A 27,305-nucleotide genomic window follows, 5' to 3' on the forward strand; every position below is an offset into this window, starting at 1 on the left:
AACCAGTCAATAACCTTACTCAACACATTACTATTATTCAACTATCAAAAAATATATTTTTTTTGTTAGATGAACTATAGAACAGTCAATGTAAGGTTCCACATTCAACACAACTTGAATTCTACAGAATGCCTCTGTAGAATGCCTTCAGTTACCACAGACAACAATACTGAGCCATCTCTCAGTTTATAGAATTAAACAAAAATCACATTCACAGCAATTAAATTATTATAATAAATTTGGTAGATGCAACTTTCGTAGTCAAGGTATACATTTTACCATTACGTAAATTCCATAAAACTGAGCAGGAACTTTTGATGAAAGTGCAAGAGGCAAGGCATTAAAAAGAGTTTATAGCAGAAAAGTAATGCCTGTGTTTCAGTTAAAGCATTAATTATTTAATTTTTTTTCTGCTTAGAATGTGTGTTATTTGAGCTTTGTACTTAACATTCTTTAAGCAGTGGAACTACTATCCTAGGCAAATGAACTTCTGGTTAAGTGTTACAAATGTAATTCCTATGAGTGGAGTTTGCCAAATTTTTGCACAGTTATGAAGTCACATCACTTTATTTTAATGCTATGAAAATGGTAATGACAGAAATCAGAAATGATGAAAATCATAAATTATCACTTTGCACTGTGTTTTTTTCTTTTTTCAAAAGTCTCATGTTAAGACTTGTGGTTTTGAACAAGTGTATTTTAACATTTATTGTAGTGCAGCACCTTGTCCCATAGACTCCTATTGTAAATTCATTACTATAAACATATTTTTGTTTTAACAAACTAAGGGACTTTTTCTTGCATTATATTATCTTCATTTTTATGATAACCACACCTGTTTGGGAAGTCCACGGATCCTGCAAGCTCCTCATATTCCATGTGAAACACACTGGAGAATGTGTTCTGTAACACAAGCAGAACAGCAATTACTTACTCTGCAGTTTCACTCACAGAGGTAAACTTTGAGGAGGTTTAACACAGAGGTAAGCCAGTATTTCTGAGGCTTTTTAATGCTTTTAGTGTCTGGTTGCCTGGGTAAACCTAACATTGAATATCTGCAGTCACTTAGTTTAATGTGCCTGTGTTTGTGCATTTCTGGAAGGGTTAGAATTTCATGACAAGTAAATAGTTATGAGGCACGGTTCAATACGAAAAGCATTCTGCAAGCAGTCAAAACAAAAACATTCACAATGGATCTGTGCAATAAACAAGGAGAAATGCAATAAATTATGAGTTTATTTCCACATTCCAGACCTCATAACAGACGTTGAATATAGGTTTGTCGACAAACTTGTCTTTCCTTTGCAAAAGCTGCTCTTTCCAAATTTGAAGACACTAGGAGGACAGTGTCTTAATAAATTAAGGTGCCAATCGAATGCACTTTAAGGGGTGAAACCTGCCTCGGTTAGGAAGACTAGCTGATTGTAGACCTCAGTTTTTCACAATGGTTAATCTCTTTCCATAACAATCGCTATCACTGAGACCTGGAAAATGAATTCATAAAATTAACAAGCTGTCTTTCTACTTTATATCTGGACTATGGTGCAACTTACAAAGACTATAAAAACTGTATGTCAAGTTGATGAAAACCACAGCTTTTTCTATGAACAGAGTATGCAGAACTAGGTTTCTTGGTCAACAAATGACCTCTGAATTATGATACACGCCTCAAAAACAGAACTCTCTCTGAAGAGATCAAGTCTTTCTTTATAATACCACCTTCATAACAACAGCTCACCTATCTAGACAAACTAAACATCTAAATGTGGAATGCAGTTCCTTCGTATTTTGGAAGTATCGACAACTATGGACTATGGACATTCTCCATTAACACTAATAACTAGAAACCTTAACTGGGGCCACTGCATGCCTTAAATGTGGCCTATAATTTCGAACGTATTGCAAAACATGACGTAGATAAACTGGACTAGGCAACTGAAGGTAATGTTCCAGTATAAATGTTTAATTCTATGCCTCTGTCTGCTTTGACTATAAACAAAGTTTTACCACATTCATATTAATGATTCTGCCTCAACATCATTAAAGACAATTAGATATTCATGGTGTTTTAATTAACACATTAAGCAAAATACTTATAAATCAACCTAAAAAATGACTTTGTGTTCTAGGTGCACCTTCGTAGTGCAGTTATTTTGGGTTGTTTGCAAAGTCGAAAATAGGGAACACTGCACATACAGTCAGTACACCTTTCAAAAAAACACACATGCACAGTGATGTGGACCACTTCTGAATGAGAGCTTTCCCCGATTGCTCAATGGGAAGGGAGGATTTATCAGTGTAAAAAAAAAAAAAAAAAAAAAAAAAAAATGTTTATCCTTTTTTGTACCATGATTCATCTACCCTTCTCTGTGCATCCACCGAAAGGTTTTCCCAGCTTTTCATGTGATACATTTCCCTTTGATCTTAACAGATGTGCATATTGCTGGAATACATCATGTTTTCCTTATTACAGTGTTTGCAAAGCGGCAATATATTGAAATATATTAAAAACATATATCGAAATTCAGCAAGCACTGGTAGCACTGCTATTTCCTTCAGAAAATGTAATTTGAAATATCTGGTATTTTGGGTACATGAGGTGCATGTGTATTTGTTGCCATATTTCTTTGGCAGTGGCAAATAAGGAAGCAATTTAAGTGAAGTTCTCTGCTGGTGAGTCTGCTATAAAGGAAGCAAGTGTTTCTTAACTCTCTCACTGAGCTATGGAAATATCCTACACAGCCTCTCTTTTGTGCCTAAATGCTGTACATTAGCATTGGCGAACTATTAACAAAAAAATAAAAATAAATCGGAATCGTATTGGAATAAAATTCTTTAGACACTAGTCAGGCCTACAGAGAAACACCATTATGTTCTGGAATTAATCTAAATAAAAGAGATTTTCATTATGTTAAATAACTCATTATAAATCAATAAATAATTATGTTTTGAAATGAATGAAACAAAAAAATAGTTTTGCATTATATGCAATTTGATCTTCTAAACAACCCAATAGCTCAGTGGTTTCTCAGTGTTTTGTTTTGTTTTTTGAGCCACTGTTTTGGAACATTGCAAACCATAATTCTTTTGTGTGGTTCAAGCAACTTCAAGCAATTGTTTTGCTTTAGGCTAAAAATACAGATGTCAAACATGCATGCTGTTGGAAGCCCAAGCTTAATTTTTCAAGCATCCTAAAGAGATATTTTAGATAGCCATCATCAAAGAAATGCAAAACATGCTTGATATTTCCATGTTTTATGATCATAAGAATTCTTTGAAAGTTTTTAGTGTTTTGGAAAATAAATGTGATGTGGTATTTTGGTCTTACAGCTGTTTCCCTGTCAGAAATGAAGACAGTGCATTCTTGGGCCTGCATGAAAGACAAGATGGTAGCCACAGTTTTCCTCAGTAAGACCTCCAAAGACTGCTGCTCTTCAAAGATCAGACTAGCCAGATCCAACAACACCTACAAAACACCCAAAACAATTATCACTCCTTACAGCCAAGTACCTGTTTAATCACACCTACAAAATTAATTTTTACTAAAATGTGGAAAAAATACCTGGTTTCGCCTGTTCTCCAGCTGTGATGTCTCATAGAGTTGTGCATTGTGAAGCACTATGCCAGAGAAAGCCAGGTACGAAGAAAAGTCCTGTTGAGATGAAAAATAAACAAATTATTATAATAAAATGACAGGAACAAATTAAGTAACTGTAAAATTAAACGTGCAAATTTTTCACCCTCTCATCCTGTTCTGTGAAGGCACTGTTCTCTCCACACCTTTTATTGATTGCTTGCGCTACTCCAACAACCTTTAAGCATTAACAAGATGTAGCAGTCAAGTTTTAATAGTAAATGTTGCAAATACTGTATAACAGTTCAGACATTTTTTATGTTTAAATTAATCTCTCACCTCATCTCTGTGATTTTTGATGGGCAAACACAAGATGCTCTGTGTCTTATATCCTGTAATTTGGTCCACTTCTGCATTAAAACGTGGATCCTGAAGGAGAAAAAAATAATAATCAACCACAATTTCCATTTATCCAGCACTTCTATAAATTATGATTACAATAATATCACTATTTTAAAAATCAGTTGCCCATTTCATAAGCCAAATCAGTTTTTTTAAATAGTTCAATTCAACATTTTTTCTTCTTATGCACCCTAGAAATACAACCTAGTCATAAATGTTAAGGGAATAGTTTACCCTAAATAAATAAATAATCAATCATATACATTGCATTTGTTTATTCAGTGTTTAGCTCAGGCCGCAGAGTAGGGTATGCCTGGTTAGAATGCCTTGGGACTTTGTGTCTGTTGTTGTGATACCACCAGCCTATCAGCACTGTCATGACGTCATTTTATCCTTAATTTCTTGTGGCTCAGAAACAACTGTGTCCCTGAGCACAGATAGCAGATTTCCAATTGTGTACATCTGGGTTATGATCATCATAATCATGATGTTTTAAATGATGACTGCTGGATTATTCCTTGAATGTTTATATGAAACAGTGTCTTGCAAGACCATTAAACGCTTGAATTTCATGCCAAACATGGTTAAGGGTTTATCCTAACCTTAATTTGAGTGTTTTAAGATACATCCTGTTAAAGATTAAGATCTTCATTTTAATCTATTATTCTTTCTCTTTCTCACTATCTTTCTCTTTACCTCTTTTTCCTTTCCCTCTCCCTGCAGAACTCAGGGAAACACAATTAAACTAAATTACAAAGAGCTAAAAATACCTGCCGTCATTATACAAACTGTTGGTTAGCAACTGAATTGCATAACATTCAAATCTAATCAAAGGCCTTAAGAGATATAGCCTAAATTGCATTTCTAAGGAAAGACTTTATTAGTGCTAGGGGGATATTATAAAGCAGTAAATTGTATTTCAGTCTCTGAAACCAAAGTGTTTCCTATGCACATGACAAGGTAATACAGAGGAATCAGATAAGAGGAGAATGCCTGCTGTAAGAAATTGTCTAATTATTGAGATACGCAGGTAAATCCAAACTTTTCTCTATTCAAAGTTTCATTATCAGATCTAAGGGTGATGATACAGTCTGAGGGAAGAAACACATATTTGTCTTAGTTGGTATCTTTTAACAACAAGCCCATCTCATGACCAATAATTTCTGCTTATTCTTTTCAATTTGTATTCATCTTAATTTGATGTATTTAAAATGTCACCCTTTTTAATTTCACATGGTGGATGAATTATCAACAAACTTAGGCATTTTCATTTATAGTCTTGTAATAAAACACTTAAATGGCAAAAAGCAGGTGAAATGACACAGCCTCACCTCATATGCATTCTTGATGTTCAGAGGCTGTCCAGTTGCTGCCACATATCCCACAATGCCTTTGTTCCAATCTAGGCGAATACCACTGTTGGAAGTCTCCTCAAGAGTGGATCCTTCTGCAACATCAAATAGGCGGCTAACCAGAAACTTACTGTTTGAACTGTCCTCTCCAACCAAGAACAAGGAATAGCGATCCGCAGCTATCAACTCGTGAGTGTGTAAGAAGATCCTGTGGCAGAGGGCAGTAAGGTCCAAATGACTTGAAACATCACGTACAAGCTCCAACAGACGAGCACAGCGATCCCCATTTTCACGAACTCCTGAGTCCATAATACCTCTGCCCTCATCTGTCCCATTGCCTGAGCCAGGCCGCTGGGGAGGAGGAAGTGGCATCTGCACCCTTTCTGTATCACTAAGAAAAGTAAGCGAACCCTCAGCGTCTTTCACAACAATGGGGCGAAGTGGCCTATCAAACTCAGATGCAGAGATCTTTCGTGTAGGGGTGGATGGAGCTGGACTTGGAGATGGTGCATCAGTTGGACCCAGTGGATGGAGGGCCGATAAAGGTTCTGGCAGAGCTTTTGATCCTTCCCTAGATGGCTGAATGGAGTGGACACGTTCAGCAAACCAAGCGTTGACCATTTCCCTTAAAAAGAAATGTAACCAAAAACATTAGTGCAGCAGTCTCTTGACCTAAAAAAAATTACAAATACAAAACTAAATCTCAGTAACTGCCTAATCTGATTTGATAAATTTGATTATACCTAGTCACAAAGACAGTTCACTTGGTATTTAACAGTTCACTTGGTATTTATCTTATGCAACCAGGCAGCTATTTCCTAGGTAGGTAACACTCATACAAGTTCAGCTTCTAAAATCTGTCCTCATAAATTTTCCTATACCTTTCAGGCTGGTCACATTAATGTGCATGCATGTTATACAATAAACAAACTCAATAAGGTGGCACTTCCATTCAAGAGCTGCCATATGGCTTCCTCTGTTACTCAGCTGGAAAATCTGTTTCAACTCATCTACCGACAGTTGACCCAGCAAGATAAAACAGCAATGTAGAGAATTTTCACAGTTCACCTCAGTTATTTTAAGGTTTTATGGGCAGGTTGCTGGACTGGACCTATCTATGAACTGTTACAAAGGTTCTACATTATTCTCTAAGTTTTCATTAAAAGTTGAATGGGACATCGAGTTTAGCAGCTCAAATGGACAACATTGGAGTATATAACCCACAATCATAACATTTGCTGATAGATTATTTCCAAATCTGTCAAAATAACACTAATGTAGTGGCTTTTATTAAACTAACACTACAATGAAAGAAATGTTTATTATTCGGGTAGGATATTCAAACTCCACCATAGTCTCAGTGGACCTGACCTAAATTGTCCTTGGCAAGAATAGTTTAAATAAATAACATTCCCTATGAAGAGACACCCTCCAACCATTTGCTAAAATTAGTAACTTAAGTTACTCATGTTAAGAAGTCTTAATTTATCCCGGCCAATCGAATAGTTAGGATTTGCATGGGTTGTTTTTTTTCTTCAGTGGTAATAAATAAATAAATTAATAAATTAATAATTAAACAAGCAAACAAACAGCTGGCCAGATGTTAGAGTAAAATATAATTGATTAAAGACAAATAAAACCTAAAAATAAATAAATAGTTGTCTGGACATATCTGCAGGTCTGTTAATTCATCTGATAGTTAAGGCAATTTATTTGTTTATAAAGAACATCAAATCAATCAATATCAATTGATTAAACAGTGTAAGCAATGAGTATAGCCTACATAGTGTATAACAACTCTGTGAAGCTGATGATGATTCATATATTATTCATTTCTCTAATAAACGAGTTCCAAATTACGTTTACATCGGAGTTCACAAGAAAAAATAATGCAGTAAATACTGACACTTTCCTTTACAAACAACAAAAAATGTAAAACAGCTAAAGTTAAAGTTGAAATGAAGGCAAATATTTGGCGATGATGAGAACATGCGCAGCTGCAGCAAGAGTGTATACAGCCTCATTACAGGAATACTTGTCTTTAAACTGAACTAGCAATCTGTGCCTTTGCACTTACCGAGAAGCCTTGCGCACAAAATAAGAATGTGCGAACTCCATGTTGTCGTCAAGCCAAGCCTCCATCATCCTCTCACTTTCGGGAGGATAAACCTCCATTCCACCTACAGAGATCAGCCGGTGGATACCATCCGCCTGCTCTCTTCTGATGTTCAGTCACAAACACACTTCCACCACAACCAGACACCGGCGTCTACACACACTCTCTCTCTCTCTCTCTCTCTCTCTCTCTCTCTCTCTCTCTCTCTCTCTCTCTCTCTCTCTTTCCTACGCACACACAATTAACGCGGCTTTACTTACATTAAAAGAAAGTCTATCACAAGGCAAGGTTAAACAAAACTCTTAAAGCATTTAGGATACCTTCATAGCAGACCTCAATTTAGTTGATTATGCTAAGTAACAGTTGTAGCTATTTTGGTACTTTAGTAGAAGTAGGCTAACATCATTTTTTTATTTTCATTTGGGGCTTTTATGTAAAATGTATAATACTTTGTATTGCTATTTGATATTAGGAAATAAACTCCTCACAACCACTTCATCAAGTAAATCAATATCCCAAGGATACCATATGGGTATTGGCATGACATGTTAATTGGTGATTGTAGCATGTTTAAAGTTACATTTAAAAGGATTTTAATCAGCATTTTACATATTTCATTGTTATCATTTACAATTGTTATACATTCAACTATTTTATAAGCTTGGATAATTAAAAGACAGCATGGATTTGAAAATAAATAAATAAATAATAAATCAATTTGAATGCCCATTCAATGTTGTTCACTATATTACCTAAAATGCACTTTGCTTTATGGACATGCAGTATATACAGTCAAACACAAATATATATATATAAAAAATACCACTGGATTTTATTAAAATATTCAGAAAATTCCTTACCAGACATTCGTCCCTTTTAACGTTTTTGCTAACCTATTGCCTAATATTGAATAACCCTGACCCACCCCTAAGCACTACCCCATCTCTGTACACAATGGTGTAGCCTTACCAGCAGATGGTGCCTCCTTCTCTCCTGGGAGAGGGAGATATCACTGAAGGCATATGTGCTCTCTTGGGTACAAATGTGATTCCACTGTATACATGGTGGCCTGACTGAACTAATGACAGTCTCTGGAGAGACTATATGTCAGTGAAAGTGAACGGTATCGGAACATGTTTCAATAAAACAGTTTTATATTATTGTTTTTTTTTTCCCAGTTCATTTATCAATGGCTGTATTTTGTAGGCACTTCCCACTATCTTTCCACAGAAGATGCAACTTAGGAATCATGTCAGGACATGCTGGGTTTATGGTGGGATTCCTGTGGCTCCCATCCACGGCACCACATGCAACTTTCACAAACTTCAAGCACTGTTTGTCATGGTGTCCCCAACTATATGTGCATGAACACACAAAGTCAGCAAGCTGGGCTTAAACACTGTCCAGATGTGGTCACTCAAGTCACTCTAAACTAAACTACTCGGTTCGCCTTTCAGTCATAAGTCAAACAACACTCTATTCCTTCACATAATTCCATGCACTACATTAAACAACTCAGCCACTATTGTAAACCCTAAAGTTAGTGCTATGGAGGATAGCGCTGGATGGCGACAAGTCCTATGCAGTCCTCCAATGGAAACAATTTTGAGTGCTTAGTTTGTCCTGTGTAGCGCTCAACAAGACAAATATAGCAGTAAAATAATTTATTAACAGCAGGTTTAATGGAGACAGAGAGAATGAGGTTGAAACCGAGGTCAAAACAATGGTATAGGCCTACTGCAGAGACACAAGTGATTGTGCCACTGGTTGCAGGAAATGAAAGTAACTTGAAAAATCCCATTAAACACCTATTATCCGAAATGTGCTTGCCTTTGCCTGTCTTTGGATGATACCATGAGAAAATAATTATTTTGCTCAGATGCTTGTGTCTTATCGAGCCTTTCAATGAAGAGTTTTTTTTTCCTCCATGATATCCTGATGATATAGATGCTATAACATTAACACAAGAAGAAGATGATGATAAATCTTTATGTACTTTAATATATTTTATATATATATATATTTAGCTGACGCTTTTATCCAAAGCGACTTACAATTGCTATATATGTCAGAGGTCGCACGCCTCTGGAGCAACTAGGGGTTAAGTGTCTTGCTCAGGGACACATTGGTGTCTCACAGTGGATTCGAACCCCGGTCTCTCACACCAAAGGCATGTGTCTTATCCACTGCGCCATCACCACCCATATTAATTTCAAAATTAACAAAATTGGCTGCAAATTATGGGGGCATTATCAAACTCTTGAGTATTTTAAAGATATCTCAGCGACCACACAATTGCGATTATGATAGTTTAGTCAAGCTTATTTAAGTAAGCCAAGGTGCGTATTTTCTCCTGGCTGCAACAGTCAGCTGCTCAAGCATTTTTGGAAAGATTGTTATCAGAGAAATCATAGCTATGGTTAATATTTATCATTTTATTATAGATGCCAATATCACAGATATATCGCAAACAGTTAAAATGTTTTGTCAAAATGTTCAAATCTAAAAATCTTTTTTAAAATAACAGACCCTTGAAAGTTATTTCAAAAGGTAATTTGCACATTGAATATAGCACCTATTTCCCTTTTGATTCAATACATGTGATCAATGATCCATAAATCTTGACAGTTACAGGGATAGTTTACCCAAAAATGGAAATGTCAAACATTTCTTTTGTGTAGCATAAGGCAAATTTAAAATAAAAAAAATGTTTTATCATACAATGAAAGTCAATGAATTACTCCAAAAAAAAAAAAAAAAAACGAAAAAAAAAAAAAACAAGAAATAAATGTATACAAAACAACACGGGGGAAAAGGGTTTTGGGTGAACTATTCCTTTAACAGTTCTTATTATAAATACATGCACTGTTCACTATTCAAGTTTTTATGCCATGGCATGCACATCAAGACCTTAGGTATGCTCTGCAGGCATAGTTACCTCCAGCATGCACAGAATTCTCCTTTATATCACATCTCCTCTAGGACCACGAAGGGGTCGCAAGCAGGGTATTTCGGAGAAAATCTGCTGCAGTAGAAAACGTCCCCAGTGAACAGTTCTGAGCTCCGGTTGAATATTGTTAAATATTTTGGGAGGTAGTGGAGGGGGTTTCAGGGGGTTGAGTCTTTCTTTCTGAGCTTGACAAACCACAGAGCTATCCCTGGCAAACATCACAAAGGTCTAGCAAGATCTGGAATAAACACAAAGGAAAGTGTGCAAGGGGGAGGGCTTACCCTTACATTCAGGTTGTTTTATGAGATATATAACAGGATGTTAGGAGAGCCTGGGCTGAGTTGAGCTGTGGTCTGCCTGTTGCAGAAAGCTTCTTAAATTAGTAACAGAAAAATTGCACATAATGTAATAAGTATTACATTATTATTGTAATAAAATGTTCATATTGGAATAATTTTCTCAAAACATAATAACATTTTGAGCTCATAATGTAATAATACTTTTTGAATGTAATACAAATTTTTCCCATAATGTAATAGGTTATTGTATGAGAAATGTATAGGCTACATAAACTGGAATACTTCAAACCAGAGCTATTTTTTGTTTTATATGCTGCCAAGAAGACACCCCAGAAGATGGGACAAGTATAGCTCCATCATTATTCAAAGTAAAAAAAAATAGTTTTAATAAATAAAGAATTTGGAAAAATCACGGAAATTTCACTGGCATTTCTTTCTTTTTGCTGTATCAAAAACATACCGAACTGTGAAATCACTGTATAGTATCGAACCGTACTGTGAATTTTGTGAACCGTTACACCCCTACACACCCTTTGTATCCCCTTGTTAACCCATTTAATCCCACCGGTAACAATAGTGACCGTAAAAAAGGTTTTCATTTATAAAGCTCTAAAAACCTTACTGACTGATGTTTTAGTGTACTTCCTGCAAATATGGAAAAAAAATAAAGGGTCTCAATTAAATATGTGCCATTTCACATGGTGCAAATTGTCACATGACCAGAGCAGTTTATTTCCTGTTTGCACCTTGAGAAGATGATGACTGCATCAAAGCTCCAAAACAAAAGGCTAGTAAAGAATGTTAACATAAAGATATGACAGATTTTTAGTACACATTATCTTTAAGCTGTCTAGTATTAATATATGCATTTGCATATATTTAGTTGTGTTGAGTGTGGTCATAGAATGAGTAAAGGTGTTGACGGTCACAATAGTGACCGGTGGGATTCCCAACACAGCCACAGCACCGTTTTGCATCTCTGATCAACATGTGTGTGTTTTATTTTAATAGAGTATGTACTAAGTAGACTATAATGTGTAGCATATACATAAATCCATGACACACTATACCAGGATTACTCTAGTTAATAAGCTTCTATATTGTTTCCTATGGGAACAACATACAGTAGGCTGTCTGTGAGATTTTGCTGTCTGCTATGTCTGGAAATACGTCAAACAGCCAATCCATCTTGATGGTTGTCAAATCCACAATTATCATTATGATTTATAACTATCTCCTCAGTTTAAACAGCTGTAACATAGGGTGAAAAGTAGGTCTTTGCTAACAATAGAAGTACATCTGGAACACATTTGTTGGTCCAAACACACTGTATGAATTATTGGTTACCTCTATGTGAACCCCATTTTTTAAACTTTGGTCATAGGTTTATGTTGAATATAATGCAGATTTTATGGATTGATGGGGTTTGTCTCGATGGATTAGCGAGCCAAAGTACACTAAAGTGAAAATCCTTGTGTGAAAATGTTCACAGCAAAATTACAGACATGCTCAAATCAAACATAGATATCAAGTTTGATATTAAAGATGTTTTGTCCTAATACACACAATACCTGTACAATTGGTGACATATCGTCATCGACATATTTGATTTAAAAGCTACAGGTGAAGAGTCTTGTGAATAATGACCTTAATATTAGTTTACTTCTTCACACAACATTGTATGGTTTCAGAAGACTTGGAATACAGAACATGAGTTATATGGACTACTATTTATTTTATTTGTTTTCCTGACCATGTCCTTCATCTACTGCACCTGTAATGCCAATTTCTACTGGTAAATGACACTTCTTGACATTAGCAGGTTGTCACAATTAAAAACATATAAACAGAATTTAAACAAATATTTAAGGAGGTTGAGGTTTACTTTGTTTTTCCACTCTTATAATGTAAAGGTATTCCTCTGCGCAAGCTGTTAATTCAGTGGAAATTGCTGATGGAAAGAACAGAGGAGCTCATTTCAGTGTGTGAAAACACTCTTGATTTCCCTGAGGCAGTGTCCAAGATTTTGTCACGCTTCTTTCCACACACAAACAAAGGCTACAACTGCATGAGTGTTGTTTAATGCTGCTTTTTTATTATAATTTTTAGTTGTGATGTGACGTTTGTACAAGTGTAATCAAAGACAGGCAAACACATTACAAAACTATATTAGGCTAACATAATAAAAGTAGCCTATGTCTGTTTGTTATTCACACAATGATTGACTGAAATTAGACAGTGATTAGGAACATCAGCAGTCTTATCTGGAAACATAGAATATTAATTATAGATAGTGCATTTTTCTTGCACTTGAAGCTCATTGCTTCTTACTGTGATGTGCCATAACACATTTTGGCTGATAACCGTGTGCACTTGGTCAGTCAATGGAAGAGTCGGTCTGTCAGTCTAATCTTTGTCAAAGGATAATGAGTACTTGTGTAAAAAGTTCACAGTTTTTTTTCAACTGCTTACAAACTAAATTTTTACTTGTCACAATTTCTGAAACCTGACACTCAAAAACCAAAACCAAATCTGGAAAACCATACACTAATTCTTGGCCTTTGACTCTGTTTGCAATTTCATAAAACACTTTTTGCAATACACAACACACAATTCTCTATGTAACACACAAAAATCTAACAGGAATTACAGTAATATTTATGGCAAAGGTGTTTGCAAATATATGCTATATAATGATGTTTTGAATGCAGTGCTTCATTTTGCAAGAGATGTGAGGCATTTTGCATTTTGTGTGTGCAATTCTAGGATTTGTGTTTAAAGTTTTGAAAAAAAGAGGCAAAGTTTTGAAAATGTGTGTATGCAGTAGAAAAAAAAAACTGTAATATCAAAATTGTGTTACCCTTTAGTCAAAGTCAAGTCAAAGTCTGCTTTATTGTCAATTCTGCCACATGTACAGCACATACATACAGAGAATTGAAATTGCGTAACTCTCAGACCCTTGGTGCATACAGTTAACATTAAACACTGGCAGTAGACGTAAAAATACAGATAAATAGAGTTTAAATATATGTACATACAAAATATACAGATATACAAATGAGGACATTGTACACTTTTAAAAGTGCTGGGTTATTTCTGTAAACACAGTTGGGTTGTTCATGCTGGGTCAAATGGACTGCAAGGGGTTCTTTCACCACTGAACACCTGGGTTGGGTTATTTTGACCCAACCATTTTTTTTTTCTCTCTTCATCGAATTTTCTGGATTCTTCACTTGTCAGATGGTCACACAACTCGCAGCAAGCAGGATTATAAGGTAAATTAATATGATGATATGATTATTTACCTCTATTTCTAATAAGCTGTGGTAAGAGCACACTGATTTCACGTTAATGTGATATTTGATCTGTAGCTGTGCGGGTTAACGTTAGCGTTATTCTGTGAATGAAGTAGCCGCCTTTATTTTGTTGACTAAAAAGGCCTCAACAATCCATTTATTTTTAATTATCAAATACACTCTGAAGCAGTGCTGATTTAACACTGGGGATTTTACTATCTATCTATCTATCTATCTATCTATCTATCTATCTATCTATCTATCTATCTATCTATCTATCTATCTATCTATCTATCTATCTATCTATCTATCTATCTATCTATCTATCATCTGACTTTGTCTGTCTGTCTGTCTCTGACAGACTGTATTGCCTTAAGCTTGTAAAACTTCTTTAAACTTCTTAAACTTTTTCAAACTTTCTGGTCCGGCTTTCTCAAGCCAACTTAAAGTTTGTCTCGACAAACTTTTTTTTATCTAGTTTCATACTAAAATTGATCTTTTAACAATAACTTATTTTTGCGCTCTTTTTCTCCTCAGGTAACGTTAGCTGCATTAGCTACCCTTAACTTTAAACCACGATATTAGTGGTATGTAATATAATTCTTAAATGGTATATAATATTCTTATATATTGTTACTTAAATGTAATGTTGTCTACAGTACGTAAAGTTAGACTTAATCTCTCATGGTGTTTAAGATACTTTTACTCTTCCTCTGTTTTATTGAATGCTTTTGTTGCTTTAATCAGAACACAAGGTTTATCCAAGTTAACAGTAAGTTAGAGAGGCCATGTAAAGTGTTCTTTGTTACTGTTAGAAATAATCATTTGTATTTGAGATTGATGAATAATAGGCAGATCACTGGATTTCCAGGTTGGCATATGGTTTTGCTAGCTTTTAACACTGTTTTTCATCCTTATTTTACAGAATCTGTTTTGCCTCCCAAAAAAATTGGAGAAATAGTGGATTTGCAGCAATGGGTCTACAAGCATCCCAAAAATCTTGAAGGAGTTCCCCAGGCTTTCTAGGAAAACATGGCATGGTAAGAAATACTTTTGATTTTATGGTTTCGTTTACAGAAATTTGAAATGGTTAAATTGTTAGTGGGGTTGTGCAGATAGACGATATAGCGTATTGACGAGTCATAGATATCGCTGAGAACTGATGTCTTTGTCGATAGTCAAGGTGATAATATAGAAGCAGCCCCGCATCTTTAAAATTTGAGCACATTGTTTTCTGTGAGTGTACACCGCAGCAGCACCTCTGCCAGAAAGTCACTAAAATCTACATATTCCTAATAAATTACATATTTGTCTCAGGAATCATTAATGTAGGCTGACTAAGTCACACTTCAGCCATGCCATTGTCACTTGGTCTGCCTTTGTCATTTGTTTCTGATCCAATCTATTTAAATCCAATCCGATCCAAGCTATTTAAAGGAATGAAGACATTTTCACAGGAAAAGTGTTTCAATGTGTCATTTTGATTGTGAGATCAGTTTCACAGCTTGCACTGTATTATTCTTATGGTTTAGATGCTGAAATGGAGAGTGCTTTCAAAGTCCTGCCCACTCTGCTTCCCCAATCAACATTCAAGAACGGAGGAAAGGTCTTCAGACCCACAACCACAGAATCCTGGAAGTTATTCATTTGATGTACAGCCTGTACGCTTTTCTTTACTTTTTCTACTCTATACATAGTACTGTGCAAAAGTTTTAGGCCACTAGTATTTTCAAGAGTTAAAAATGATTTTAAGTCAGTTATTTCTATCTTTTTGATGTAGTGTCTCAGTAGGAAATATCAGTTTACATTTCCAAACATTCATTTTGCCATTAATTTTAATAATCCAGTGAATGTCTGACAACAGCCAGTGCTTCACACAGAGATCTGATCTGATCATCATCCAGTCTGTCTGGAATGACATGAAGAAACTGAGACAGACTAAATCCAAAAGAACTGTGGCAGCGTCTCCAAGATGCTTCAAGAAACCTACCTGCAAAGCTACAATACTGTTAAAAGTTTTAGACACTTGGGAAAAAATGCTGTAAAATGAGGATGATGTCAAAAATAATGTCATAAATAGATTTTCTTTATCAATTAAATTCTATTAACTAAATTAAATCAACATTTGGTGTGAGCATCCTTTAAATTTAAAGCAGCTTTTGCCCTTGGTGCACTTGAGCAGAGTTTCTCATGAGCTTTGCAGGGAGGTTTCTTGAAGCATTTTGGAGACGTTGCCACAGTTCTTCTGGATTTAGTCTGTCTCCGTTTGTTTTGTTTCTTCATGTCATTCCAGACAGACTGATGATGATCAGATCAGATTTCTGTGTGGAGCACTGGCTGTTTTCAGACTCTTTGTGCAAACAAAAATCTCACTGGATTATTACAATTAATTGCAAATAAATTGCAAAATGAATGTTTGGAAATGTAAACTGATATCTCTTACAGACACTTTACAGCAAAAGTATCTGTAAGATTTATTTAGCTGGCTAAAATACTAGTAGCCTAAAACTTTTGCACAGAACTGTACATATATATTGGGGGCTTTAAATACCCCATAATTTATGCCACGTTGGTTTGATGAAATTTAGGTAGACAACCAAGAAGTGCCAGTCAGCAGAAAGAAACCTAAATCAGTAACACAGTAAATATTTTGTTTGAGCAATCTTTACCAGACCCAGTTCACAGGAAAACCCTGATGGTTTGGCTGATTTCCATAAAATACACTTAAACGTTAAGTCAACTTAAATGTTACAACTTGTAAAAATGTAAGTTATGTTGCAAGACTAAGTGTTGTGTAATTAACAGGTGGGGACCAACATGGTGATGCATTCCTGCACATTTTGTGCCTTGGTGACGAGATAACGACATCCCATACCTTCGCCATTTTTTTCGGCCATGCCATTGGAACGGACCTGTTGCTTGAGGCTGTTCATCTTTTTCAAGTCCTTTTTTGTGCTTGATGTTAGCTACACTAACATCTTCCTTCCTGGGAATTTCTCCAGCATGCAGTATATCATATTGATGGACATGAGTCTTCATGTGTGACGTATTTGAGGGCAACCGTTTTTTCTGACCACTTGTAAAGTCTGTTGTAGGTCTCTTTGTTTGGCTTAGGTTTAATGGCACAATGTTTGGACTGATTCTCATGTGGCAATAATCAATTTCATCGTGTTATGATGCTGCAATGTTGACAAATAATAGGAATCTACAGTACCTAGTTTACAAAGTTTTGTTTTAAAAAAAATGTATCTACAAAACTGTTTTATGTGTCTGTAGGGGTTGGATGTAATGTGTAACAGTAGCACCCATTCAAAAATTGTTTTAAAAAGAATGTGAAAACTCATTAAATTGATATTTACAGTTGCATGTTTTGTGCTGTGGAATTGTATTACAGAAAAATAATCATTTTACATTCCTTTTGTGATTGTTATTTATTATTATTGGTAAATCTAAAGGTAGCAAGGCAATGACGCAACAAATAACCCAATGTTTAGGTAATGTTTAACCCAGCAACACAGTTAACCTGACCCACTGGTTAGGTCAAATAAACAACCCAGTATTCTGGGTCAAATGGTTAAACCCAGCACTTGGGTCAAAACAACCCAGCGCGTGTTCTGTCCCATAGTTACCCAGCGGCTGGGTTAAGGTTGGGTTATTTTTTAACCCAGCATTTTTAGTGTAGAAAAAAAAAAGAGCTAGATAAAGTGGCATAAGGGCACATGGCAGCTAGAGTGCAAACCAGTTAAATAAACAAAACTGTGCAGATATATGTATAATGAGTGTAGTGCAAAAAGAGCTTATCAGTCTGTTAAAGTAATAAGAGCTCAGATATACTGACATTATACTGACATCCACATTCATTTAGGAATTTCTGAGGGGACAGAACTATGGAAAAGTCCCATTTGAGCAGGCTAGGTTTTCCAAAAAATATAAATAAATACATGTGTTCCCTATGAGCTTTTGAAAAATAACCAAATTATTGAAATTATTGAATTATTTTCTTGCTTTTTTACTTCAGTTGATACGAGAAGCACATAAACACATCAACTTTCATCATGTGGAATGTCCTGCTTTAAATGATTATCTTAAAAATTGTGAAGTGGCAATGTACAAGAATGCATTATTTCAAGTGTTCAATATTATGCTACAATTAATTTGAATTAATTTTAAAGGTCAATGTAAGACAAAATACGTGGCAGGCAGTTGATCAAGTGGTTAATGAGTTTGGCGAGTGGATGACTGGTTAAAGAGAGAGCCTCTCTAGATTGTTCTTTTCAAGGGCCATTATAGATTCATACCTTCAAAAAACACACAGATGTTAAAATAAATTATGTTGAACCTGTGGCCTATTTTTAAATGTAATCAGGTTTCACTGTATTGGTACCACCATGTATTCAGATAGATAGATAGATAGATAGATAGATAGATAGATAGATAGATAGATAGATAGATAGATAGATAGATAGATAGATAGATAGATAGATAGATAGATAGATAGATAGATAGATAGATAGATCTCAGAGAAATTCAGACAAAGATACATTAAATACCACACACAATACACATGAAAGATAACTATTTGGAAGTTCAGAATTCAATCCTTGTCTGACTTCCATCAACAAATCTGCTCTCATCAAAGTGTTTGCTCATCCCTTCAGAGTTATTTTTAGTAAGAGGGCTTTGGAATAACTCTTGCCTAGAAATGGAAATTTAAGATCAACACAATGAAAACTTGGCTCTGCAGCTCTATCCCCTCTGGAATGTGTGACTTATACAAGTAGTCCAAAAAAAAAACAAAAAAAACAAATAAAATTCTTAAACATCTACCATACCACAAGGGGATCTCCAAATACTAACAGAGGAAATTGGATTTCCTCTGAAGGGATGTGAGATATGCATGATCTTTTCCCTGACAGTTTTGTCTATGGTAACTTCACAATTTTCTCAGGACTCAAAGCAAATAATACACCTGCTGCATGAGAACACACACATGCCATTTGGAAAGTCTTTGTATGTCTCAAATCAAACATGTACTGTAACCACCTAGTAGAACTCACATTCAAAAATGGTCATAGAGAATCCTTATAAAGCTCTTACTTGAGTTAACCAGAGTGAGTGAAGATTTCTTTAACACCGTTGCCTTCACAGTGTGTGTGTGTTCACTGCTGTGTGTGTGCACTTTGGATGGGTTAAATGCAGAGCACAAATTCCGAGTATGGGTCACCATACTTGGCCACACGTCTCGTCACTTTAAAACATGTATGGCATATTTTTAAGAATAGTTCACATATAAGAATAGTTTTCACATCCGCAGGGACTGTAACTATGATCCGTTGTGTGTCAAGAGAAACCTAACGATGCAAGTAAATATAGATATAATAAATAGTAACTGAATGTTCACTTGCAAACTAGTCCAGTAGACTGGAAGAGCTGTTTTATGTCAGCTAAAATTATTGACCCAGTTCTTCAAAAGTGATGTCAGGGCAGTTTTGATTTGTTTTGTTTTGTGAGCTGCATATCTGTGCTTTGAACTTGTCTGAAAGCTTGAAATTTTTTTACAAAGAAAGATAGTCCAAAAATCGCTTTTGGGTTTGCCAAACACAAACACTGTTAGTGAAATATATGAGCTCAATACCAACTAATCTGAACCAACTAATGCATGAAAATCCAAACACACAATTATGACACAACATACGGTGAGTGCAAATCAAAAGAACATAAATCTGTTGTGTTGACAAAAAGTTCTGACAGTTTCCATATCCTTCATATGATTCTAAGAAAGTCATTTATATATTTGTTTCATTATGTTGTTACATAACCTACAGCTTTTATTGAAGGCCTAGTGAACTAAAGGGAGTAACAGCACACACCCACTCAAACACACCACATCCTGATGTCAAGAGGTATATCAATCACCTCAGTTCTAGGACCTTCTCCATGCAGATCTATTATTCACATTAACTTGACCCGTTACATATACACAACTTTCTTCTGTCACAGTTAGAATAGTACGCAATCTCACATTTTCAACTCACCCCATGTTGAATCCTCAGATGAAATGTCTCAAATGAAAACAGTATCCTTTTTTCTTCTTCCTTTTCCTCGCTCTACCTCTTTAACAGAGGCTTCTAGCAGACTGGCTTTTATTTATGTCCTTTTTTGGGATTAGAGTAAATGGAGAGAGCTTGCAGAACATTACATTACTCCCTTGCTGTTATACCCAAGAAACTTTTGCCTGCCCTCTCTCTCTCTCTCTCTCTCTCTCTCTCTCCCCCTGTCTCTCTCTGTCTCTTTTTTATGAGTCCCACTCCAACTGAAATATCCGAGATATAACCAGCCACATAAGATCACATTCAGGTGTGTTTGCATGTGTTTCCAGCCTGTGTTTGAGAAATTCACTGGCATTGATTTAATATGTTTATGTAAAAGCATTGCTAAACTATTGCGGTTTGTGCATGGCTCTCTGTTTGTCTTATGCCATTACACTCAGGTGAAATATGGCAGGGAAAGGGTTCAAGTTCACTTGTCCGAGACACAAAAACATACCCGGTCATTAAATGCTCTCAAGGGCTTGAAGCAACTGGGATCCAGCAGGGAACTTCTTGTACCACTGAGTTTAACAAACCAAGGTAACTAGACTCTGGGGTACAGCCCTGGTAAACATGTAGGGAGAAAAGGCCACAGTCTCTGGAGAGTAGCAGATCTAGCTGGCTTTCTCATTATGAAGAGGCACCTTCTGATTTGGACACTGACACTCATTTTCATAAATTTTCTCTGGAACAGTTAAATACGTAGGATAAACTACACACAGATAACATGCACTCTTAAAAATAAAGGTGCTTCACAATGCCATCAAAGAACCTTTTTTGTCTAAATGGTTTAATAAAGAACCTTTAACATCTGAAGAACCTTTCTGTTTCACAAAAGGTTCTTTGCGGCGAAAGAAAGTTTGAAAGCTAAGAAAGAGATGGTCCTTTGACTGAATGGTTCTTTGTGGAACCAAAAAAAATTTTTTCTATGGCATCGCTGTGAAGAACCTTTCTAAGCACTTATGTTTTTAAGAGTGTAAAAAAATTTCATACAGTGTGGCATACCCAGCTGTGTTACTATTTTATTTATTTATTTATTTTACAACCACAAGGACCCATCTCTTAATTCTTAAGTCACTTTTTCAAAATTGAGAAAAATGTGGGCTAAACTGTAGATCATTTTCCATTCCCTTGGCACAAAATATATTCAATGCAATCACACTAGTTCAAATTACATGAATTATTTTCTCATTTAGACACAACCACAGCCAAAACACTATGGCCAATTTGCACGCTACATACTGTTTTCAAAAATTTGACATAAAACATAATACTAAACTGAATAAGACAGCAATTTACTAGATGTCTACAGTAATATGATATTGAAATATATACTAAATCTATAAATTAAATACTACCAAAACAATTAGACATAGCTGAAGTCTTACGCAGGTATCATTCATTTTCAGGTTTTTTTTTTTTTTTAACTGCTTACACACAGAATCTTTACTTGTTACACAATTTCTGAAACCGGACACTCAAACACCAGAACCCCCCACCAAATCTGCAAAACCATACACTAATTCTCGGCCTTTGACTTAGTTTTCAATTTCATAAAACGCTTTTTACAAAATACAACACACAATTCTCTATGTAACACACAAATATCTAACAGGAATTAATATTTTTTAATATTATAGGTTTATCCCAGATTTTCCCCTCCCAAGAATTCGAGGACCTTGGTCAGTTCCGATGTTCGGCGTGGATTATCTGGTAATGTGAGGCATTTACAGATCGAATCTTGCATGTCCGATCTACTTGGTGTCACAGATCGGCCAGGCTCATCCCTCACCCAATCACAGCGCACATCGTCACCTGAGTATTAATTGCACGCACCTGTTTGAAATCATCACGCTCATCAGCACTCCTTTTTAAGCACACACCTCACTCCACTCTGTGTCTGGTCTCATTCATATGAAGAGGACAAGTGTTATTGAGAAAGACTTACCTTGTGTACTTACCCTTTGTATCTCTGTCAGTGTGTGTCTCTGCTCCTCGCGCCATCGCCTCCTCCAGGTGCATCCGCATAGTGGATCCTGTCACCGCTATCATCTGAGGTGTGTGCTAGTTCCTGTCTCCTTCCCATGATCTTCTGTGAAACAAGATACAAGGTTACCATCCCACTTGATCCAAGAACTGTTCTATTGCCCTTGATACTCCCCTGCCATTTCTATCTGCATCTGTTGCTGTCAACAAACATCTGTATATTTTCTAATCCTCTGTCCGAGTCTCATTCCGTAACAGAAGACTGAACCAATAAACCATTCAGCAACATGAGTGCATCCGACCCGTTCCAGGAGATTGTGAATTCTCTCAAATGGATTCTCACTCCAGCACCAGCTCCACCACCACCTGTACCGCCTACACCCAACACCGCCTCCTCTTCTCCATTTGTCATTACCAGTCCCATGGCCAAACCAGCGCCCTTCTCTGGCTCGGTGGAGGAGTGCAACGGGTTTTTACTACAGTGCTCACTCGCTCTGGAAATGCAACCGCATCTTTATCCAACAGAAAGAGCCAAGATTGCATTCCTGATCTCCCTGCTGATGGGGCGAGCGCTCCAGTGGGCCGAAACCATATGGTCACAAGCCGGTACTGTAACCCTCTAATTGATCATTTTGTTGCCCATTTCTGAGAATACTTTGGCAGACCAGCAGGCGATACCTTTGTCAGCAATCAACTCCACCATCTCCGCCAGGGCGCTCTTCCTATTAATGATTATACTCTTAAATTCAGAAGCCAGTGGCTGGAATAGGTGGCTCCTCACCACCTATCGACATGGTTTGGAACCGAGAGTGTGGCTTCAACTGACTGCCTATGATGATACTCCTGTCTCCTTACCACGACCTCCTGTGAAACAAGATACAAGTTTACCATCCCACTCGATCCAAGAACTGTTCTATTGTTCTTGATACTCGCCTGCCATTTCTATCTGTTGCTGTTAATAAACATTTGCATATTTTCTAATCCTCTGTCCGAGTCTCATTCAAAACTCGGGGCCTGAGCAGTCATATCCAACATGATTTATATTTAGGATTTAAATCGGGATGATCATGGCTATGACTACACGCGTACTTTCACAGTAGCCAATGCACGACCACAAAACAAGCTGCTGTACGGGTCTATTGGATAGTGGAGATGAAGGAAATTGCTTGTGGAAGTTTTGCAATAACACAACTGTCAACCGTAAGGACAAAGAGAAGCGCTGGGTTGAAATCACCTCAGTTTTGAACGTACCGGGTGAATGTAGACAGCTGCTATCATGCTAGCTAACATACATGCATAATATTAGTTGCTGAAATGTCTTTGATCTGCTTCGTGAGATCATATGAGGCGCTCCCTCTGGCATGATAATGTTAATATATAATTGTGTGTGATGCACCACAATTTTCAAATCTTGTATTGTGTGTAGGTTTGAGGGAAGAAAATCTGTTAAATTCTCTTTATGTGTGTGCTGCAACCAGATTTCATAATTGGTTAGGATTTTAAAACTCCTGTAGTCTAAAGCCCTATTCGCATAGGATTAGTATTATCTGGGGACCATAATACTGAATTTGGGGACATCTGAATTTCATGTGGTGCATTCACACGGGATAAGTGAAGCCTTACTCTAAATTACTGACACATCACCCGGGTGTCAAGGTTGTGAGAGTCCCGTTCTGTGGTCCAATTAGATGGATTTAAAAAAAAAAAAATCTAATATAGTTTTGTGCCCAGTGTCATTTACATTTCACCAGATTAAAATATCTTAAACTTTATGCTTGATTTATTTGTAACACATTAAACATTTTCAGCTTTATCTTTCTGCAAATTGTATGGTGTAGCGATATGACAGCACCCAAAATACTATCAAACACTCCAACGCAGCTTCATTCTTTGCGAAAGATGGATAAAAAGGAGCACAGGAAACAACAAACCTTGAAAAATGATATACGACCCGCCAAATGCTGGCCAAATCACAGAGATGCCGATTTGCACAGGACTAATATTATAACAGGACCTCGGTGATAAATGGTAGGTCATTTGCGGGTGAAATTTTACTTTACAAATTACAGACATGGCCGATTCGCACGGGATTAAGATCACAGACAACCTCTGCAATTATTACAAATGACTGGAAGTTACCAGGTAATACTAATCCAGTACGAATAGGGCTTAAGCCTGGCTTTACAAAGGCCAACTCTATCATCATAATATTTAGAAGAAAACCATTAAGTCAAGTCAAGTCAAGTTGAGCTTTATTGTCATTCCGCTACATGTGGGGACATACAGTGGAACGAAATGTCGTGCCTCGCAGCACCACGGTGCTACATAAATACAGACATACAACAATGAAGTATAAAAACACTATAAACCTATACACAACTAACCTACTGACAGATTTAACTATAAGTATACTATATATATATAAGTATTTACCCTATACAAACAAAACAAATAGAAGATAAAAAAATACAAACTATACAAATGCTTCACATAAATATTTACCCTATACAAACAAAAAAATAGAAGATAAAAAAATACAAACTATATGAATGTTTCACAAATACTGTACATGTGCAAAGAGAGACATTTTGAGTCAAGCAGCTGGTTGGGGAACAGAGCAGGATGATTTGTAGTGCATGAGCATGTAAACATACATATACAGTATTGCTGAGTCTTTTGTGGGATTGTGTACACGCAGCAGTGTGTGTAAAGTGTCTAGTGCACATAGAGGAGAGTGTGTTACTACAGGTGGTTTGTACAGGCCCACTCACCTGTGTGTAGCACACTTTCTTTGGTGTGGTAAGGTTGGGGGGGGGGGGGGGGGGGGGGTGTTTGGGGTGTGGGGTGGTCCATGTTTCAGCAGGTAGGGGTTTGCATGGGGTTTCAGAGGGGGGTGGGGTGGTTTGAGTTCAGGGCTCTCACAGCCTGGGGCAAAAAGCTGTTGAGCAGTCTGGCGGAGCGGGCTCTGATGCTCCGGTACCGTCTTCCTGATGGTAGGAGCTGGAAGAGACTGTGGGAGGGATGGGTGGAGTCCTTCACGATGCTGTTGGTTTTGCTGGAGCATCGTGTAAGGAAAATGTCCAGGATGGAGGGGAGAGGGGCACCGATGATCTTTGCAGCTGTGTTCACTGTCCGTTGGAGGGTCTTGCGGTCAGCAGCACTGCAGTTCCCGTACCAGAAAGTGATGCAGCTGGTCAGCACACTCTCAATGGTGCCTCTGTAGAATGTGGTGAGGATGGGTGGAGGGAGACTTGCTCTTTTCAGCCGGCGGAGAAAGTGTAGGCGCTGTTGTGCCTTTTTGGAGAGTGACATGGTGTTGGTGGTCCAGGTGAGATCCTCTGTGATGTGCATTTAGTGCTGCTGACTCTCTCCACAGTCAAGCTGTCGATGGTCAGTGGGGGGTGGTCAACGGAGTTTCTTCTGAAGTCCATCACAACCTCCTTTGTCTTCTCCACATTGAGGGACAGATTGTTAGTGCCACACCATTCAGCCAGCTGTGCCACTTCCTCTGTAGTGCGTTTCATCGTTGTTGCTGATGAGACCTACCACTGTTGTGTCATCAGCAAACTTGATGATGTGGTTGGAGCTGAACTTGGCAGTGCAGTCGTGGGTCAGCAGTGTGAAGAGCAGCAGGCTGAGCACACAGCCTTGTGGGGCCCCTGTGCTCAGCGTGGTAGAGCTCGAGGTGTTGTGGCCGACACGGACTGACTGAGGTCTTCCGGTTAGAAAGTCCAGGATCTGTATGCAAACTGGTGCGGGTCGAGTGTGTTGGGGGGGCTGTGTTGGGGAGTGATGTTGTGCATGACTAACCTCTCAAAGCACTTCATCATGATTGGAGTCAGTGCTATGGGATGGTAGTCATTTAGACAGGACACAGGTGATTTCTTTGGTACCGGTATGATTGTTGTGGATTTGAAACATGTGGGGACAACTGCCTGGCTCAGCGAGGTGTTGAAGATATCTGTTAGGACATCTGTCAGCTGTGCAGCACAGTCTCTCAGAACACGGCCAGGTATGTTGTCAGGTCCCGCAGCCTTGCGTGGGTTAATCCTAGATAGGGTCTTCCATCGACTGGAGACAGACAGAGCGCCCGGTCGTTGGGAGGTGTGGGCAGTTTTTGTGCAGGTGTGTCATTCTGCATTTCAAACCGTGAATAAAAGTGGTTGAGTGCATCGGAGAGGGATTTGTCCTCATCACAGGCCTGTGGCGGGGGCTTGTAGTCAGTGATGGTCTGAATGGCTTGCCACAGGCAAGTGTGTCTCTGCTGTCTGTGAAGTGATTGTTGATTTTTTGAGCGTATGACCGTTTTGCATTTTTGATGCCACAGGACAGACTGGCTCTTGCTGTTTTGAGGGCTGCTTTATCTCCTGATCTGAATGCTTCATCTCTGGTCTTTAGCAGCCCACGAACCTCTGCTGTCATCTATGGCTTCTGGTTTGCACGTATGGTGATGGTCTTGGTGACTGTCACATCATCAGTGCACTTTTTGATGTAAGCAGTCACAGTTTCAGTGTACTCATGCAGGTCTGTGTGGTTGTTCTAGGTGGCTGCCTCTTTAAACATGTTCCAGTCTGTGTCCTGGAAGCAGTCCTGCAGTGCTGAGGTGGCATTGTCTGGCCATACTGTTATCTGCTTTTGAACCGGTTTGGCGAGTTTGAGAAGTGGTCTATATGCTGGGATTAGCATAACAGTGATGTGGTCTGAGTACCCAAGGTGGGGGCGGGGTACAGCCTTGTAAGAGTTCTTTACTGTTGTGTAAACAAAGTCCAGTGTGTTCTTTCCCCTTGTTGCAAAGTTCACATGTTGGTAGAACTTTGGCAAAACTGACTTTAAGTTTGCGTGGTTGAAGTCACCAGCTATGATGAAAAAGCCGTCAGGGTTATTTGTTTGTTGTTCGCTGATGGCGCTATACAGTTCACGAAGTGCGTCCTTAGCGTTTACACACGGGGGGATGTAAACTGCAACAATAACAATGGCCGAAAACAAACACACAACAATCCCTTGCCTCATGCTGTGTAGACCGACTGAGTTGAATTAAGTCCAGTTTGTTTTCCAGAGAGCGAACGTTTGAGAGCATGAGTGTTGGAAGAGCCGGTCTTGTGGGGTTAGCTCTTAGCCTAGCTCGTATACCCCCGTGCTTCCGTCCTCTCTCACACCACTTGCGACGCTATCTTGTGCGGGTAGCATCAGTAGGCGAGGCCGCGGTCTCGAGGTCCGGCTCCAACAGTAAAAACAGTAGCC

At 37.7% G+C, this 27,305-nt stretch overlaps 1 protein-coding gene across 4 annotated transcripts in view; it reads right to left on the bottom strand.

The window, feature by feature from the left end:
- The window catches only part of LOC306875642 (cGMP-specific 3',5'-cyclic phosphodiesterase-like), a 56,718-nt gene extending 36,462 nt beyond the window's left edge, over positions 1–20,256 (bottom strand). For 2 of the 4 annotated variants that reach the window (XM_079426330.1, XM_079426329.1), the window contains exons 1-7: positions 20,025–20,256; positions 5,308–5,953; positions 3,914–4,003; positions 3,741–3,812; positions 3,563–3,652; positions 3,329–3,466; positions 836–903 (exon numbers count right to left, since the gene is read on the bottom strand). In XM_079426330.1, the coding sequence (XP_079282456.1) occupies positions 836–903; positions 3,329–3,466; positions 3,563–3,652; positions 3,741–3,812; positions 3,914–4,003; positions 5,308–5,953; positions 20,025–20,029 (1,109 nt within the window). In that variant the 5' untranslated portion in view covers positions 20,030–20,256. Of the gene's footprint in view, positions 1–835; positions 904–3,328; positions 3,467–3,562; positions 3,653–3,740; positions 3,813–3,913; positions 4,004–5,307; positions 5,954–7,405; positions 7,669–20,024 lie in introns of those variants that run through there. The other 2 variants (XM_079426327.1, XM_079426328.1) reach the window with 2 other exon arrangements.
- Positions 20,257–27,305: the final 7,049 nt, after the last annotated feature.

The sequence above is a fragment of the Barbus barbus genome (genome assembly GCF_936440315.1).
Source record: "Barbus barbus genome assembly, chromosome: 1".
Classification (NCBI taxonomy): domain Eukaryota; kingdom Metazoa; phylum Chordata; class Actinopteri; order Cypriniformes; family Cyprinidae; genus Barbus; species Barbus barbus.